Source organism: Bos mutus, chromosome 10, assembly GCF_027580195.1.
Source record: "Bos mutus isolate GX-2022 chromosome 10, NWIPB_WYAK_1.1, whole genome shotgun sequence".
NCBI classification, from domain to species: Eukaryota; Metazoa; Chordata; class Mammalia; order Artiodactyla; family Bovidae; genus Bos; species Bos mutus.
The window spans coordinates 80,655,411-80,669,942 of NC_091626.1; the positions used below are offsets into that span (position 1 = coordinate 80,655,411).

A 14,532-nucleotide genomic window follows, 5' to 3' on the forward strand; every position below is an offset into this window, starting at 1 on the left:
ATGAGAACACCTGTGAATACAAACATGAATGATGGAATAAGGTAAAATGAACTGTATGCAACTTTTATGTTAGGGTGGAATTTCTATTTTCCTTAAGAATTAAATTTGTGCTTCTTACCAGCAGATGACAGCTATTATTTGTATCTATCTACTTATAGAAAATTTTCCTTGTCAAAAAAAGCAATAAGTCTTATGCATATTAGGATACGCAAAATTGTAAGTTTATGGGTGTATGTGCTTATGAGCTGAGATAATACTTTTGTATGTACATTTGTTCAACTGGAGAATTTAGCTGAAAGATCCCTCATTTTGAATTTAAAAGTGGACCAACTCATATTAGATTTCTCTTTATTTGGTGAAGCTTAGTCTTGAACATTCCTGGGTTTCCTACTATAGTTAATGAGTCAGTTTTTGTGTTTTTTTTTTTCTCCTTATTTCTTTATTTAAGAAATTTAATCTCAGCTGAATTGAATTCATTATTAAAAATTATTCTTTCAATAAAACAAAATATATCATAGAGATGTGATGATGGAGCATTTTGTAGGTTTAATATACATTATGAATATTGAAAAAACTACAAAAAGACAAATTCAGTCAGTTCAGTTCAGTCGCTCAGTCATGTCCGACTCTTTGTGACCCATGAATCAAAGCACACCAGGCCTGCCTGTCCATCACCAACTCCTGGAGTTCATTCAAACTCATGTCCATCAAGTCAGTGATGCCCTCAAGCCATCTCATCTTCTGTCGTCCCCTTCTCCTCCTGCCCCCAATCCCTCCCAGCATCAGGGTCTTTTCCAATGAGTCAACTCTTCGCATGAGGTGGCCAGAGTATTGGAGTTTCAGCTTCAGCATCAGTCCTTCCAATGAACAACCAGGACTGATCTCCTTTAGGATGGACTGGTTGGATCTCCTTGCAGTCCAAGGGACTCTCAAGAGTCTTCTCCAACACCACAGTTCAAAAGCATCAATTCTTTGGCGCTCAGCTTTCTTCACAGTCCAACTCTCACATCCATACATGACCACTGGAAAAACCATAGCCTTGACTAGACAGACATTTGTTGGCAAAGTAATGTCTCTGCTTTTGAATATGCTATCTAGCTTGGTCATAACTTTTCTTCTAAGGAGTAAGTGTCTTTTAATTTCATGGCTGCAGTCACCATCTGCAGTGATTTTGGAGCCCCCAAAATAAAGTCAACCACTGTTTCCCCATCTATTTCCCATGAAGTGATGGGACCAGATGACATGATCTTCGTTTTCTGAATGTTGAGCTTTAAGCCAACTTTTCACTCTCCTCTTTCACTTTCATCAAGAGGCTTTTTAGTTCCTCTTCACTTTCTGCCATAAAGGTGGTGTCATCTACATATCTGAGGTTATTGATATTTCTCCTGGCAATATTGATTGCAGCTTGTGCTTTTCCAGCCCAATTAAAAATTATTCTTTCAATAAAACAAAATATATCATAGGGATGTGATGATGGAGCATTTGGTAGGTTTAATATACATTATAAATATTGAAAAAACTACAAAAAGACAAATTAATACCAACTTATTCCGAGATGTACTATATATGGGTTTTGGTCTAGAAATCTTTGTCATCATGGTTGTTGCCTAGAAGGTCTTTCTGGACCTCACATGTTGGGTCCTCAGTCTATTCATGGCTGCTTTCATCTCCTGATTCCTCAGAGTATAAATAATGGGGTTCAGTAAAGATGTGATAACTGAATAAAACACAGAAAGAAATTTATCCACTGAAAAACTACTAAATGGCCAAGCATAAATGAAGATACATGGCCCAAAGAACAGAGTGACCACTGTAATATGAGCAGATAGTGTGGACAGAGCTTTGGAGAGACCACCAGAGGACTGATGTCGAATGGTTACCAGAATGACAGTGTAGGAAATGAGCAAGAGTATGAAGGAGATGAAAGACAATAGTCCACTGTCAGCAATTACTAGCAACTCCAGAACATAGGTCTCAGTGCAGGCAAGCTTTATAACCAGCGGAAGGTCACAGAAAATATTGTCTACTATATTGGGGCCACAGAAGGGCAAGGTGATGGTAAACACCATCTGGCTCATTGTATGCACAAAGCCAACAGCCCATGATAGCAGCACAGAGCCTCTGAGTATCCGGTGGTTCATGATGGTTGTGTAGTGAAGAGGTTTACATATGGCAAAGTACCTATCAACCGCCATAACTATGAGAAGTGTCATCTCACTACCCCCTAAAAAGTGAAGGAAGAACATCTGAGCCATACAGCCCCATAGAGAAATAGTTTTATTCTCCCTGACAAAATCTGCAACCATCTTGGGGGTTGTGATTGTAGAAACAGACATATCAAGAAAGGAGAGGTTTCCAAGGAGGAAGTACATTGGTGTGGAGTGCAGATGAGAGTCCAAGGTTATGGTGACCACAATGAGAAGGTTTCCTGCCATAATCGCTGATAGGCCAATAAAAATATGGAAAAAAAGAAAAGCTCAAGTTCCCAAGTGTTGGTGAGTCCTAACAAAACAAACTCAGATATCATTGAGCTATTCATCATTTTCATCGTTTGTTTATGTGTTTTCAGAAAGTCTTTAAAATGAAGGTAATCCAGAAAAAGTGATTATTTAATCTATGACAGTTTTGAAAGTATGGGCACACAGAAAGTAGTATTTGATTCCTACAGAAAAATAAAAGGTAGATATTTCTGAAAAATACATTTTAATTGACTAATTCAAGCACATTACTTGTATACACTTTCACATTACTGCATTTATTTTCAAACAGAAAGGCACAAAAGGGAAATTTATTGTAAAATTTTGTAAATATAGTTTGTGGGTATAGATTTTTCTCTTCACATTTATTTGTTGTTTTTACCATGAGTTCATGAATTTATGAACCCTGAGTTTAATGGATCATGTAATAATCAAATGGTCTTTGGTCATAAGTTAATTCAAGTGGATTAGAATATAGTCATGTAACTTTTTGGCAGCTAGTATTCAATCTTTTACCCTTTTCACCTTCCTAATTTGAAATATTCAGATATGTTCATATGAGTTGAATTATATACCCACTTGGCAAATTGTTACAGTACTTTCTTCTCTCACCTATACAATATTCTCACCCTTCCCTTTTATCTCAAATATATATATCAAATGCTTTAACTTATTCCTGAAGGTTTTAAACTGGCTACAGTCTGTCATGTGTCCCTATCTCCCCCAAATAATAATAAAATAAGCTTCCCAGGAAGTTTCTGCACAAGAACATAAATATTTCTGTGTTAATGTTTCTTTCTTCCTTTGTTCTTTCCTTCTCCCTCTGTCCCTCCTGCCTTCCCTTTCTCCTTTCCTTTCTTCTATCTATTTTCTTTCTTTCTTTTCATTTGTGTTCTGTATCTCATACTTTGGCTCATGAATAAAACTCTTAGCCTCTACTTTTTGTCTATCTCCCTGACTCTCTTGTTGCTGGATTCCTGGCTGGAGTTTTCTTTCTTGTCTCTTTGCATTCTCTGTGTAAATGATCTCTAAACAGTCATCAAATCTTTCACAAGTAGTGGTTATTTTTTCCCTTGGCTCCTAATTGCTTACTTTTTTCTGATGATTGCTTTCCTCTGACTTTTCAAACTTGTGTCCAAACTGACTCTTGATAATTCCTGGCTCAAATATCCTTGATACTTGTACTCTGTTTTCCCACAATGAATGGGCACTATTGGCTTACTTTTGTGTACTTTTCTCTTTGATTTAGATCTTTTGGCCCCATCTTCCTGTTTCTTTTTTTCCTTTAAAAAACTATTAATGACACATGCCAACTGCACAGACACAGATAGAGAATCACAGATATACATACATATGCTTATACCAAGTTCTAGTTCTAGAGTACAAGGACAGAATGTGGAAAATTTACTCTGAATTTCCGCCCCCCCTTTTTTTTTGAATTTCCTTTTTTTTCTTTATAGTTCACAAAATATTCAGAAGTTATTCTTTTGTCCAGTTCTAGTCCTGCCTTAACATGTACTAGGGAAATATACTCTTTAACTTTTTCAACATTGATTTAATTTTCTATAGAAATAAAATAATATCTACTCTTCAACCTCTCAAATTGTTATAAGACTCTAAAGGGCAACATGTTGTTTTTGTTGTTCAGTTGCTCAGCTGTGTCCGACTCTTTGCAACTCCATGGACTGCAAATTCTCCCAGAGTTTGCTCAAACTCATATCCATTGAATCGATGATGCCATCCAACCATCTCATCTTCTGTCGTCCCTTTCTTCTCCTGTCCTCAATCTTTCCCAGAATCAGGGTTTTTTTCCAGTTAGTCGGCTCTTCATATCAAGTGGCCAAAGTATTGGAACTTCAGCTCCAGCATCCGTCCTTCCATTGAACATTCAGGGTTGATTTCCTTTAGGATTGACTGGTTTGATCTCCTTGCTATCCAAGCGACTTGCAACAGTCTTCTCCAGCACCACAGTTCAAAAGCAGCAATTCTTTGGTGCTTAGCCTTCTTTATGGTCCAACTCTCACATTCATACATGACTACTGTAAAAACCATAGCTTTGACTATACAGACCTTTGTTGGCAAAGTGATGTCTCTGCTTTTTAATACACTGTCTAGGTTTGTAGTAGCTTTTCTTCCAAGGAATAAGCATTTTTTAATTTTATGGCTGCAGTCACCACCTGTGTTGATTTTGGAGCACAAGAAAATAATCTTTGTCACTGTTTCCATTTTTCCCCCAAGTATTGGCCATGAGTTGATGGTACCAGATGCCATAATCTTCGTTTTTTGAATGTTGAGTTTTACTTCAGCTTTGTCACTCTCCTCTTTCACCTTCATCAAGGGGTTCTTTAGTTCCTCTGCAATTTCTGCCACTAGGATGGTGTCATTGGCATATCTGAGGTTATTAATAATTTTCTCAGCTATCTTGATTCCAGCATGTGCTTCACCCAGCCTACATATAAGTTAAATAAGCAAGGTGACAATATGCAGCCTTGATGTACTCCTTTTCCAATTTTGAACCAGTCCATTGTTCCCTGCCCAGTTTTAATTGTTGTTTCTTTATCTGCATACAGGTTTCACAGGAGACAGTTAAGATGGTGTGGTATTCCCATCTCTTTAAGAATTTTCCACAGTTTGATGTGATCCACACAGGCAAAGGCTTTAGCATAGTCAATGAAGAGAAAGTAGATGTTTTCCTGGAATTCCCTTTCTTTTTCTGTGATTGAATAGATGTTGGCAATTTGATCTCTGGTTCATCTGCCTTTCCTAAATCCAGGTTGTACATCTAGAGGTTCTTGGTTCACATATTGTTAAAGCCTAGCTTGAAGGATTTTGAGCTATATTGGTGTTATTTTATTCTACACATAGGTGCTAAATGCCTATGTGCATTCCCCAAATTTTATCTTTAACATTATCTCATTTTCTGGTGATTGTGAGGATACTCAAACTAATGAGGACCACAGGAGGATATTTACTATAAAAGATTTGGTAAAGTAGACTTAGTGTTAATGAAAGTGTTTTTCTTCATTAAATATAAGTGATAAAATTACCTAGGCTGTCTTCTTTAAAAGAGTTGTTGTCATCATCATTGGTATTATATTTAATGCAATAATCGAGTCTATATAATAGTTATGAAATTATCAAAATTATGCAGTCCTTGATCTCAAAATACTAACAGAAGAAAACCTGGAGGAAAATCCTAAAAGTAATTTTTATAGTTTATTATGTAAAATTGGAAAATTAAAACCAAAAATTATATTTATTAATTTATGCTTTTTAAAAAATTTGTAGGCATATTTATAAAATATATCCATCTAAATGCACATAAACATGATTCAAATATGTTATGAGACAAAATAATTCATTTTGACAATTTTTACATATGATCAAATGTGAAATATTTTTAAAATACTTACTCTTCTACTCAGACACAGGTAAAAATAAGTTAGAATCAGAAAAATAATGCAATTATTGCTAACTTGAAGCACAGTTTAAAATTCACATGAAAAAATTTAAATTTTTGAGTGGTATGTATTTATACAAATCATATTGAATGGAAAAGGAATGAAAAAATAATTGAATAACGCTCAATCAGGCAAGGTTTGGTTTTTCTCTAGCAGAAATTTCTGAGACTGGGATGGTTGCCTATGACCGGGGAGCCTAGCTCTCTTTCTGTGCTGTTTATGTGACTGAATGAATAAAAATTATTAGTTCAACTGGGGTGCAAACTTGAAGAAAGAAAACTATGTTTAATATTCTTTGTTTATATTCAGTAATAGAGCCTTTCTACACATTTTCATAAAAGCACTTAATGTATGTGGAGATATGTAACTGGAAGCTCTTTTGTTAAGAAAAAAAAAGGCTGTGAAGTTTCTATTGATTGAATTTTTTTTAATGATTATTTGTCCTCATAGTGTTAAGCTGTATATGGATTAGGTAACCCAGGGGTAATATTCACTTAACACAAAAAATATTTGACATGTGAACGTTCAGATTTTCTGCCAAAATAACCATTATAAATATTTTCCTAATTAAAAAATAAGCTTGTACAGTTGGTAGAAAAAGTGCCAACATTATATGTACCCAAAGAACTCTTTTCCCATATATTGATCAAGTTTAAAATATTAAAGTATGTATTTGTTATAAATGTAGGTAGAAAAGAGTGGTAAGTTTAGAAAAATTGGAAATAGCCCTTAGGTTACAAAATCACCAAAACAAATATATTAGCAGTATAATTAGACAATCATTTTGAATAGAAGGTTTGTTACTTCAGAAAAATAAATATAGACTTGAGGGGAAATCTTTTAAATATTGATTTAAATTAATCACATTTAATTTAGATTCCATAAGTGTTTTCTCAGCTGAAGTAAATATCCAATGTAGGAAAGTAAAAACATGAAAAATTACATAAAATAAAATAAGTCAATGTTTTCCATTTTCTTGATATGCAGTTTTTATTAGACTACATTTCGGACTTGTCAAAGATGTTAAATATAGCCAAAGATGAAACTAATTTTTTGTTATTTTGCTGCTGCTAAGTCGCTTCAGTCATGTCCGACTCTGTGCGACCCCAGAGACTGCAGCCCACCAGGCTCCCCTGTCCCTGGGATTCTCCAGGCAAGAACACTGGAGTGGGTTGCCATTTCCTTCTCCAATGCATGAAAGCGAAAAGTGAAAGTGAAGTCGCTCAGCCGTGTCTGACTCCTAGCGACCCCATGGACTGCAGCCTTCCAGGCTCCTCCATCCATGGGATTTTCCAGGCAAGAGTGCTGGAGTGGGGTGCCATTGCCTTCTCTGATATTCTAAATTATTTTGTCTTTTTATCCAATAGTGGTTAAACAATAAACAGACTCAAATTTATGTTCTCAAAATACAAACTCAAATTATAAAACTGACCGCTTAGATCAGGATGTCAGTGGTATTTATCCATCACAGACTGGCTTTCTTCTTATTAAAACTGGGTAAATTTGTCCAGATGCTATCTGGCCTAAGTTGTATTTTACCATTGCCTTCATGATCAGAATAATCTGGTTTTCATTAATTTCTAGGTTTCGTATACAAAGTCTCCTCCTTTATTAAAGTATATAGTTTCTCTATGTTATTAGCACTGCTATTTAAACCTACCAGTTCTAGCTGAGGAATGGCCTCTTCAAAGATACATAGACACAGTGAGATTCTGAATATATATTTATCTTTTTGCCTCTGTGGATATACATGACAATCATTTGCGGTCAAAAAAAAAAAAAAGGACACAAAACACATACATAAGGTGTAGACTAGTGATTAACGCCCAGAGGGAATTATCAGAGTAAAGGTGCTAGTTAGTTGTCTCTAGAGTTCAGAGCAAGGACTTAGTCTCTCATTATTTAAGTTGATTATGAATTCACCAAGTGTATGAGTTGTGTGGAGTCTCCCTAATAAGTGCTTTCCAGAAAAAAGCATTAACTTAAGTGTTTTGGTTGGTAGAGGGTAAGCAAATTTATGAAAATAGATCTACCATAGATGATGGACTTGAGAAAACTGTAATTCTATTCATTTGACTTTACCAGTCTGAATATTTATAATTTGATAATTGAATGCATTTATTCAATTAGAATTGAAATAAATAGATCCACATAGAGCAAGGCATATAAGGAAATTCATAGACTATAAACTAGTTCTTAGCACAGAGAAAACTTTCCTTTTACTCTGTAAGGGAATAAGAGAGAGAGAAAGAGAAAGAAGCACACACACTCATAAGCTAGAACAGCAGAGGAGGCCTTCACCGGTGAAGTGAAGTGAAGACGCTTAGTCATGTCAGACTCTGCCACCCCATGGGCCATACCCTACTAGTCTCCTCCATCCATGGGATTTTCCAGGCAAGAGTACTGGAATGGGTTGCATTTCCTTCTCCAGAGGATCTTCCAGACCCAGGGACTGAACCCGGGTCTTCCGCATTGTAGGCAGAACCCCTACTGTCTGAGCCACCAGGGAAACCCCTGGCCTTCACCAGGGTAATCAATAAATGGTTTAACACATGTATACCTGTGGCAGATTCATTTTGTTAATATATGGCAAAACCAATACAATATTGTAAAGTTAAATAAAATAAAATTAAAAAAAAAAAAAAAAGAAGTGATTGGAGAAGGGATGGCACCCCACTCCAGTACTCTTGCCTGGAAAATCCCATGGACGGAGGAGCCTGGTAGGCTGCAGTGCATGGGGTCGCTAAGAGTCAGACACGACTGAACGACTTCATTTTCACTTTTCACTTTCATGCATTGGAGAAGGAAATAGCAACCCACTCCAGTGTTCTTGCCTGGGGAATCCCAGGGACGGGGGAGCCTGGTGGGCTGTCATCTCTGGGGTCACACAGAGTTGAACTTGACTAAAGCAACTTAGCAGCAGCAGCAGCAGAAGTGATTAGTTTGTGGAGTTTAACAGATTTGGAATTTCATGTAGTCTTTTACAATTATGTTTAACTTCATGATAGATCAACAGTATTTTTTTTTTTTTTGGTCTTCAAATGACTTTTTTTTTAAATTTTATTTTATTTAAGTTTACAATATTGTATTGGTTTTGCCATATATCAAAATGAATCTGCCACAGGTATACATGTGTTCCCCATCCTGAACCCTCCTCCCTCCTCCCTCCCCATACCATCCCTCTGGGTCGTCCCAGTGCTCCAGCCCCAAGCATCCAGTATCGTGCATCGAACCTGGACTGGCGACTCATTTCATATATGTATTAAAAGAATATTATGGAGGTTACTACAGTAAAACTTTTATGGTAAAACATAATTAAGCAGGTAAAATTCTAGGGACTATCTGAGTAGCAGTACATGACTGCAGAGGATTTCACCTATTTGAGGAATTTTTCTGTCTTTATTCTTATATGTAATTCTGCCATGTCTCCTCAATTACAATCCTCTTGAAAAGGTTACAAGAAAGTGAGGGTTGTAAGTATATGATAAATATGATTCATTTCCAAAGCCCATAGTAGATATTGCTAATAAATTTCTTATTCTTTCTAACGGAACCTCAGAATTTTTTTCAATGTAGTTCTCCAGGCAATTGCTAGCAATTAGATTTGCCATTAAAAAAATATTTCAGCTAAGGAGATATATACCTCAACATAGCATGACATTTGAGGGGATGTTTGCAAGAGAGCAGATCATTCTTAAAAATAGAAATTAGAAGGATAATATGAGCATAATATTGATATCCAGATGAGATTACCCATACCAGTGGTTAAGGATGGTACACATATAATTTTTCAGAATAAACTGAAATATTAGATACACAATGTCTAAGATCAAACTAAAACTGGGCAGTGTCTTGCTTCTTATCCTGTTCATGATGCCAATTGTCTCGCTATTCATACTGTGTGCTCTGTTCCTTGAACCCATGATAGACAAGGTGCAAGTGGGGAAGCTGGAAGAAAACCACAGCACAGCCTCTGTCTTGGCTGGCAAGCGGCCATAACTGTATTCTCTCCTGGCTGATGTGGCCGTGGTAGCAGCAGACACGCTATCTTCTCTCCTGTCGTGGCTTACCCAGTGGACACAGCCGTGATGCAGCAGTAATGCCACTGCTCTCTAGGTGGAGTTCATATATCTGTATCACACAAAGTAGCCCACAGGCAAGCAGCACCTGGTGATGTGAATGCGCAGTGCTCCAAGTGATCAGAGCTGTTACATAATCATTATCTGCAAAATGTGGGGCAAGAGCACGAGGCTGTAGGGTGAGAGAGCCTGACCATGCCATCTTGGCTAATTTGCTCTTTCCCTACAGGCAGATACAATCTAACACAGGGGAAAAAACAAATGAGATGAAAATAAGGAGAGAAAATATGCCTTATTCCAGGTTCCTTGTTTTGCAATATGTTAACAAAATACATCAAAAGAGGTGGTCCTGAAGATGTTTGCATAATTTAGGTTTCCAATAAGTCTTTAGAAGGACTCTCTGCAATGTTTCCATAAACTCACTGAATCATTAATAAATTCAGATTTGTAACCTGAAATAGCCCACTATTTTCTCTGAGTTCATTTCTATTACAATTTATTCTCCACTTAAGAAGATAAGCCTTCATGACACTTTAGAAGTATGTTGAATCTATTCTCAAACCTCCCATTCGCAAAACTCTTTAATGCTTTATATTGCTAAAAACTAGGATTCACGAGGCCTGAATACTCTAGTCTCTACCTTTCTATATATAATCTCTGCACAGGTCTTTCTTCCTTTTATTCATCAACCTCCCTCATAAATGTCTGTCTTTTGTACCTAAAATGACTTTCTCAATTTACAATATCCATATAAACTGGCCCTTCTGCCTGGAATGCTCTTTTCCCACTCAAATATCTATTCTTTAGCTTTCTTAATGCATTTCTGTGAAGATTTCTTAACATGATCTTCTAACATCACCACACCTAATATAGATGCCTCCTTATTATTCTCTGCAAGGCAGAGAGCAGTGTTGTGTGATAACCATGTATGTGTATTATATATTTTAAACATTCATAAGGGTTCCCTTGAATTCTAAGACAAGGAGGTAATGAATGCAAGCTTATTTATGTATTACATTTGTGCTAAGAATATTTTCCAGTAAAATAAAAAGATACCTTAATATTCCTCACATTTTGTAAGGTAGAAATTTAATATTATTTAACATTTGATTTCAATTATTTGAAGAAATATTTAAATGGTCTTCCCTGGTGTCTCAGCCATAAGAATCTACCTGCCAGTCTAGGAAACAGGGGTTAAATCCCTGGATAAAGAAGATCTCCTGGAGGAGGATTTGGTAACCCACTGTATGGACAGTGGAGCCTTTTGGGATACCGTTCATGGGGTTGCAGGAGTCGGACAACACTGAGCAACTAAACAGTAACAATAACAACCCCCAAATTGCAGAGAACAAAAAACGATCATATACAACAGATAATATTTAGGGGGTGAGCCAGGAACCAATATGATGGTTGCTCAGTCTCTTAATGGCTGCCTTCATTTCCTGATTCCTCAGAGTATAAATAATTGGATTAAGGAGAGGAGTGATGATAGAGTAAAACACAGAAAGAAATTTATCTACAGAGTAACTATTAAATGAAAAAGCATAAATGAAGATAGCAGGGCCAAAGAAGAGAGTGACTACAGTTATGTGAGCAGAGAGTGTAGACAGAGCCTTAGAGGATGCACTGGAGGAGTGCTTCCAGATCGTGACCAGCATGACAATGTAGGATATGAGCAAGAGAATGAAGCAGATCAGGGACAAGAGCCCACTGTTCACGATCACCAAGAGCTCTAGGATGTAAGTATCAGTGCAGGCAAGCTTGATGACCAGGGGGAGGTCGCAAAAAAAGCTGTCCAATACATTGGGACCACAGAAAGGCAAACCCACTGTAAAAACCATCTGGCTTGTAGTATGGATAAGCCCGATCACCCATGAGAGCAGTAGAAACCCAGTGAGCACCCTGTGACTCATGATGGTCTTGTAGTGCAAGGGTTTGCATATGGCGACATACCTGTCAATGGCCATAGCTATCAGAAGAGACATCTCTCCACCCCCAAAGAAGTGCATAAAGAACATCTGGGTCATGCAGCCCCACCAGGAGATGGTCTTGTGTTTTCTAAGGAAGTCTGAAATCACTTTGGGAGTTGCAGCAGAAGAAAGACATAAATCAAAGAATGATAAATTTGCCAGAAAGAAATACATGGGGGAGTGAAGATGGTTATTAACTATCACAGAGATGACAATGAGGAGGTTTCCTACGATGATGGCGACATAGACAAGAAAGAAGATTGCGAAAAAGAGTATTTGAGTTTCTTGAGAAGTAGAAAGTCCCACCAAAATGAACTCAGAAACACTTGATCTGTTATTCAGAAGATCCATTCATCCTTCTGCAGAAGCTTTCTGAAAAGGAAAGCAAACAGTATGTGATAGGGACTAGCAGGTCAGGGAATCTAGTCTTAATCATCCTATTTCTTATTCAGGAAAGTAACCCTTTTTATAACATGACTGCTTTGTATATATGTTGCAACTGGAGATATCTTACAGAACCACAAGACCATAAACGTGTGGTGGTTATGAAATCAACTAGATTACATTTTTCTCTGGGTTAGTGCAAGGCAAGATCAGCTAGACATTGAGCAAACTTGTCTTCCTTCGTGTTCAGCTCCAGACTACACTCTGTATAACCACTTACTTTATTCGAGTTTTCAAAAGCATTAGGGGAATAGATTTTTTCTTTTGTGGGTTTCATATAATATATTTACTGACATATTTTGTTACATCCTACATTGGAGCTTCCATGGTGGCACTCCATGGAAAGTGGGAAAGAATCTGCCTGCCAGTTCAGGAGATGCAGGTTTGATCCATGGGTTGGAAAGGTCCCCTGAAGTAGAAAAGGGAAAGCCACTCCAGCATTCTTGCCTAGAAAATTCCACCGACAGAGGAGTCTGACAGGCTATAATCTATGGGGTCACACAGAGTCAGACACGACAGAGTGACTGAGCTTGCATACACTATGTAGTAAAAATGTGTACCATATTAAAAAGATACTGCTGAAATTGCATGATGTGCATTATATTTCCTGAAGAGGACTAATGATGAGTATGACTGTGATTATATTATGATAGAAAGTTGAATTTTGAGACAGCTATATAGTAGTTAACAAAATTACTGAGATTTTAGATTTGAATGACTTGGATTGACTCTCAAAATATCAGATGTTCATCTCACATATTTGCCTAACTCTTTGGTCTATGTGGTCAGACAAGTAACTGTATCTTATTTGTGCATTCTCAGCCAATTGTTGCATAATTGAATCAAATGATCATTTTATCTGATACTTCTTTTCAATTCATATATTTTCACATATAGTGAGTCTATAGAAATACCAAAATCATTAAGACTATAAACTAGTGAAGATTCCATGGTACTCATGTTCAACTTGTCTGTCTTAAAGAGATGTAAGGAGTAAGGGGAATACTTTATCATTGTGATTCTAAACTCAAAAAAGTTAATGATGTATTGTTTGAGCAGAGTAGTATTTTCAGGTTAATTTCTTATCCTCTTTGGACCTACGTTCCTCACAGTAATCTACCTTAAGTTTCATTTAATTGACATTTAATCTTGTCAAGGATAGATAGACTCATGATATTGTGTTACTGACTGAAGTTAACTCAGCTACACTAAATTAAAAAAATTTCAAGTACACACTTACACGGAAGGGGAAGAGGTCAGTGCTCAGTCTACATAAAGTTACTTATTTCAGCGCCTCCCCTGCTTATCTGATTTTAGGTCTATTTTTCAAATCTATTCCAGGCTTGTTGATCATCTTCAGTGCTTTTCTGGCCTTCTTCAGAGCCTAGAGCCAAACCTAAGGCCAAAATGAGAAGACAAAATAGGGCATATTTGATAATCCATGTACCCTTAGCCTTTCCATCACACCGTTTAAATGTTAGAAGTACAGTATTTGTAGTTAACCGTAAGGAGCATTTAATTATATACACTTATGTATGTAAGTTTACGTACATTAAGACACACATTTGATCATAAGTGGCCCATACTCTAACCATTATGCTTGACAGCATCACTCAGAGTAGCATAAAACTTCTTCTTTTCACATAATAATGGAATTGAAAATGAAAATCTATATTCTTCTTCGTGCTTTGTACTCTTAACACAAGACAATGATTTTATCTTATCCAAGCTACAGTCTTGGATGGCTTTGTTTTTCTAAAGTTTGCAAATAAGCAAATAGATTTATAGGTACAATGAACTGGACAAAGATAAGATCTCAGACAAGATTTCTCTCAGCTTTTTTTTAACAATTAATATTTGTTTAAATATATGGCTATTTTCAGACTGTTATCAGAAGATAGTTGTATATTCCTCTCTAAAATTTCTGACAAGTGTAATAATAGCATCAATATTTTGGAAGTGGTGACTTTCTATGATTTTTTTTCAAGCCATGAATCAGACATTTTATCCTTGCAGTTTTCTTAACTCTCTTTTAATAATTGCATCCCTAGAAACAAATATACAATTTTCTCTACATTATGAAATAATTCAAACAAGAATT

At 36.5% G+C, this 14,532-nt stretch overlaps 2 protein-coding genes across 2 annotated transcripts; both read right to left on the reverse strand.

Annotated features, from left to right (window-relative positions):
- Positions 1-1,607: 1,607 nt before the first annotated feature.
- LOC102276332 (olfactory receptor 4L1) lies at positions 1,608-2,548 on the reverse strand. The gene is given in 2 exon segments (XM_005908864.2): positions 1,608-2,443; positions 2,446-2,548. Coding segments are annotated over 2 exon segments (939 nt in total).
- Positions 2,549-11,396: 8,848 nt separating this feature from the next.
- Positions 11,397-12,338, reverse strand: LOC102276615 (olfactory receptor 4K13-like). Its single transcript, XM_014482602.2, has one exon. It carries the CDS (start codon positions 12,336-12,338, stop codon positions 11,397-11,399), a length of 942 nt encoding a protein of 313 aa, XP_014338088.2.
- Positions 12,339-14,532: the final 2,194 nt, after the last annotated feature.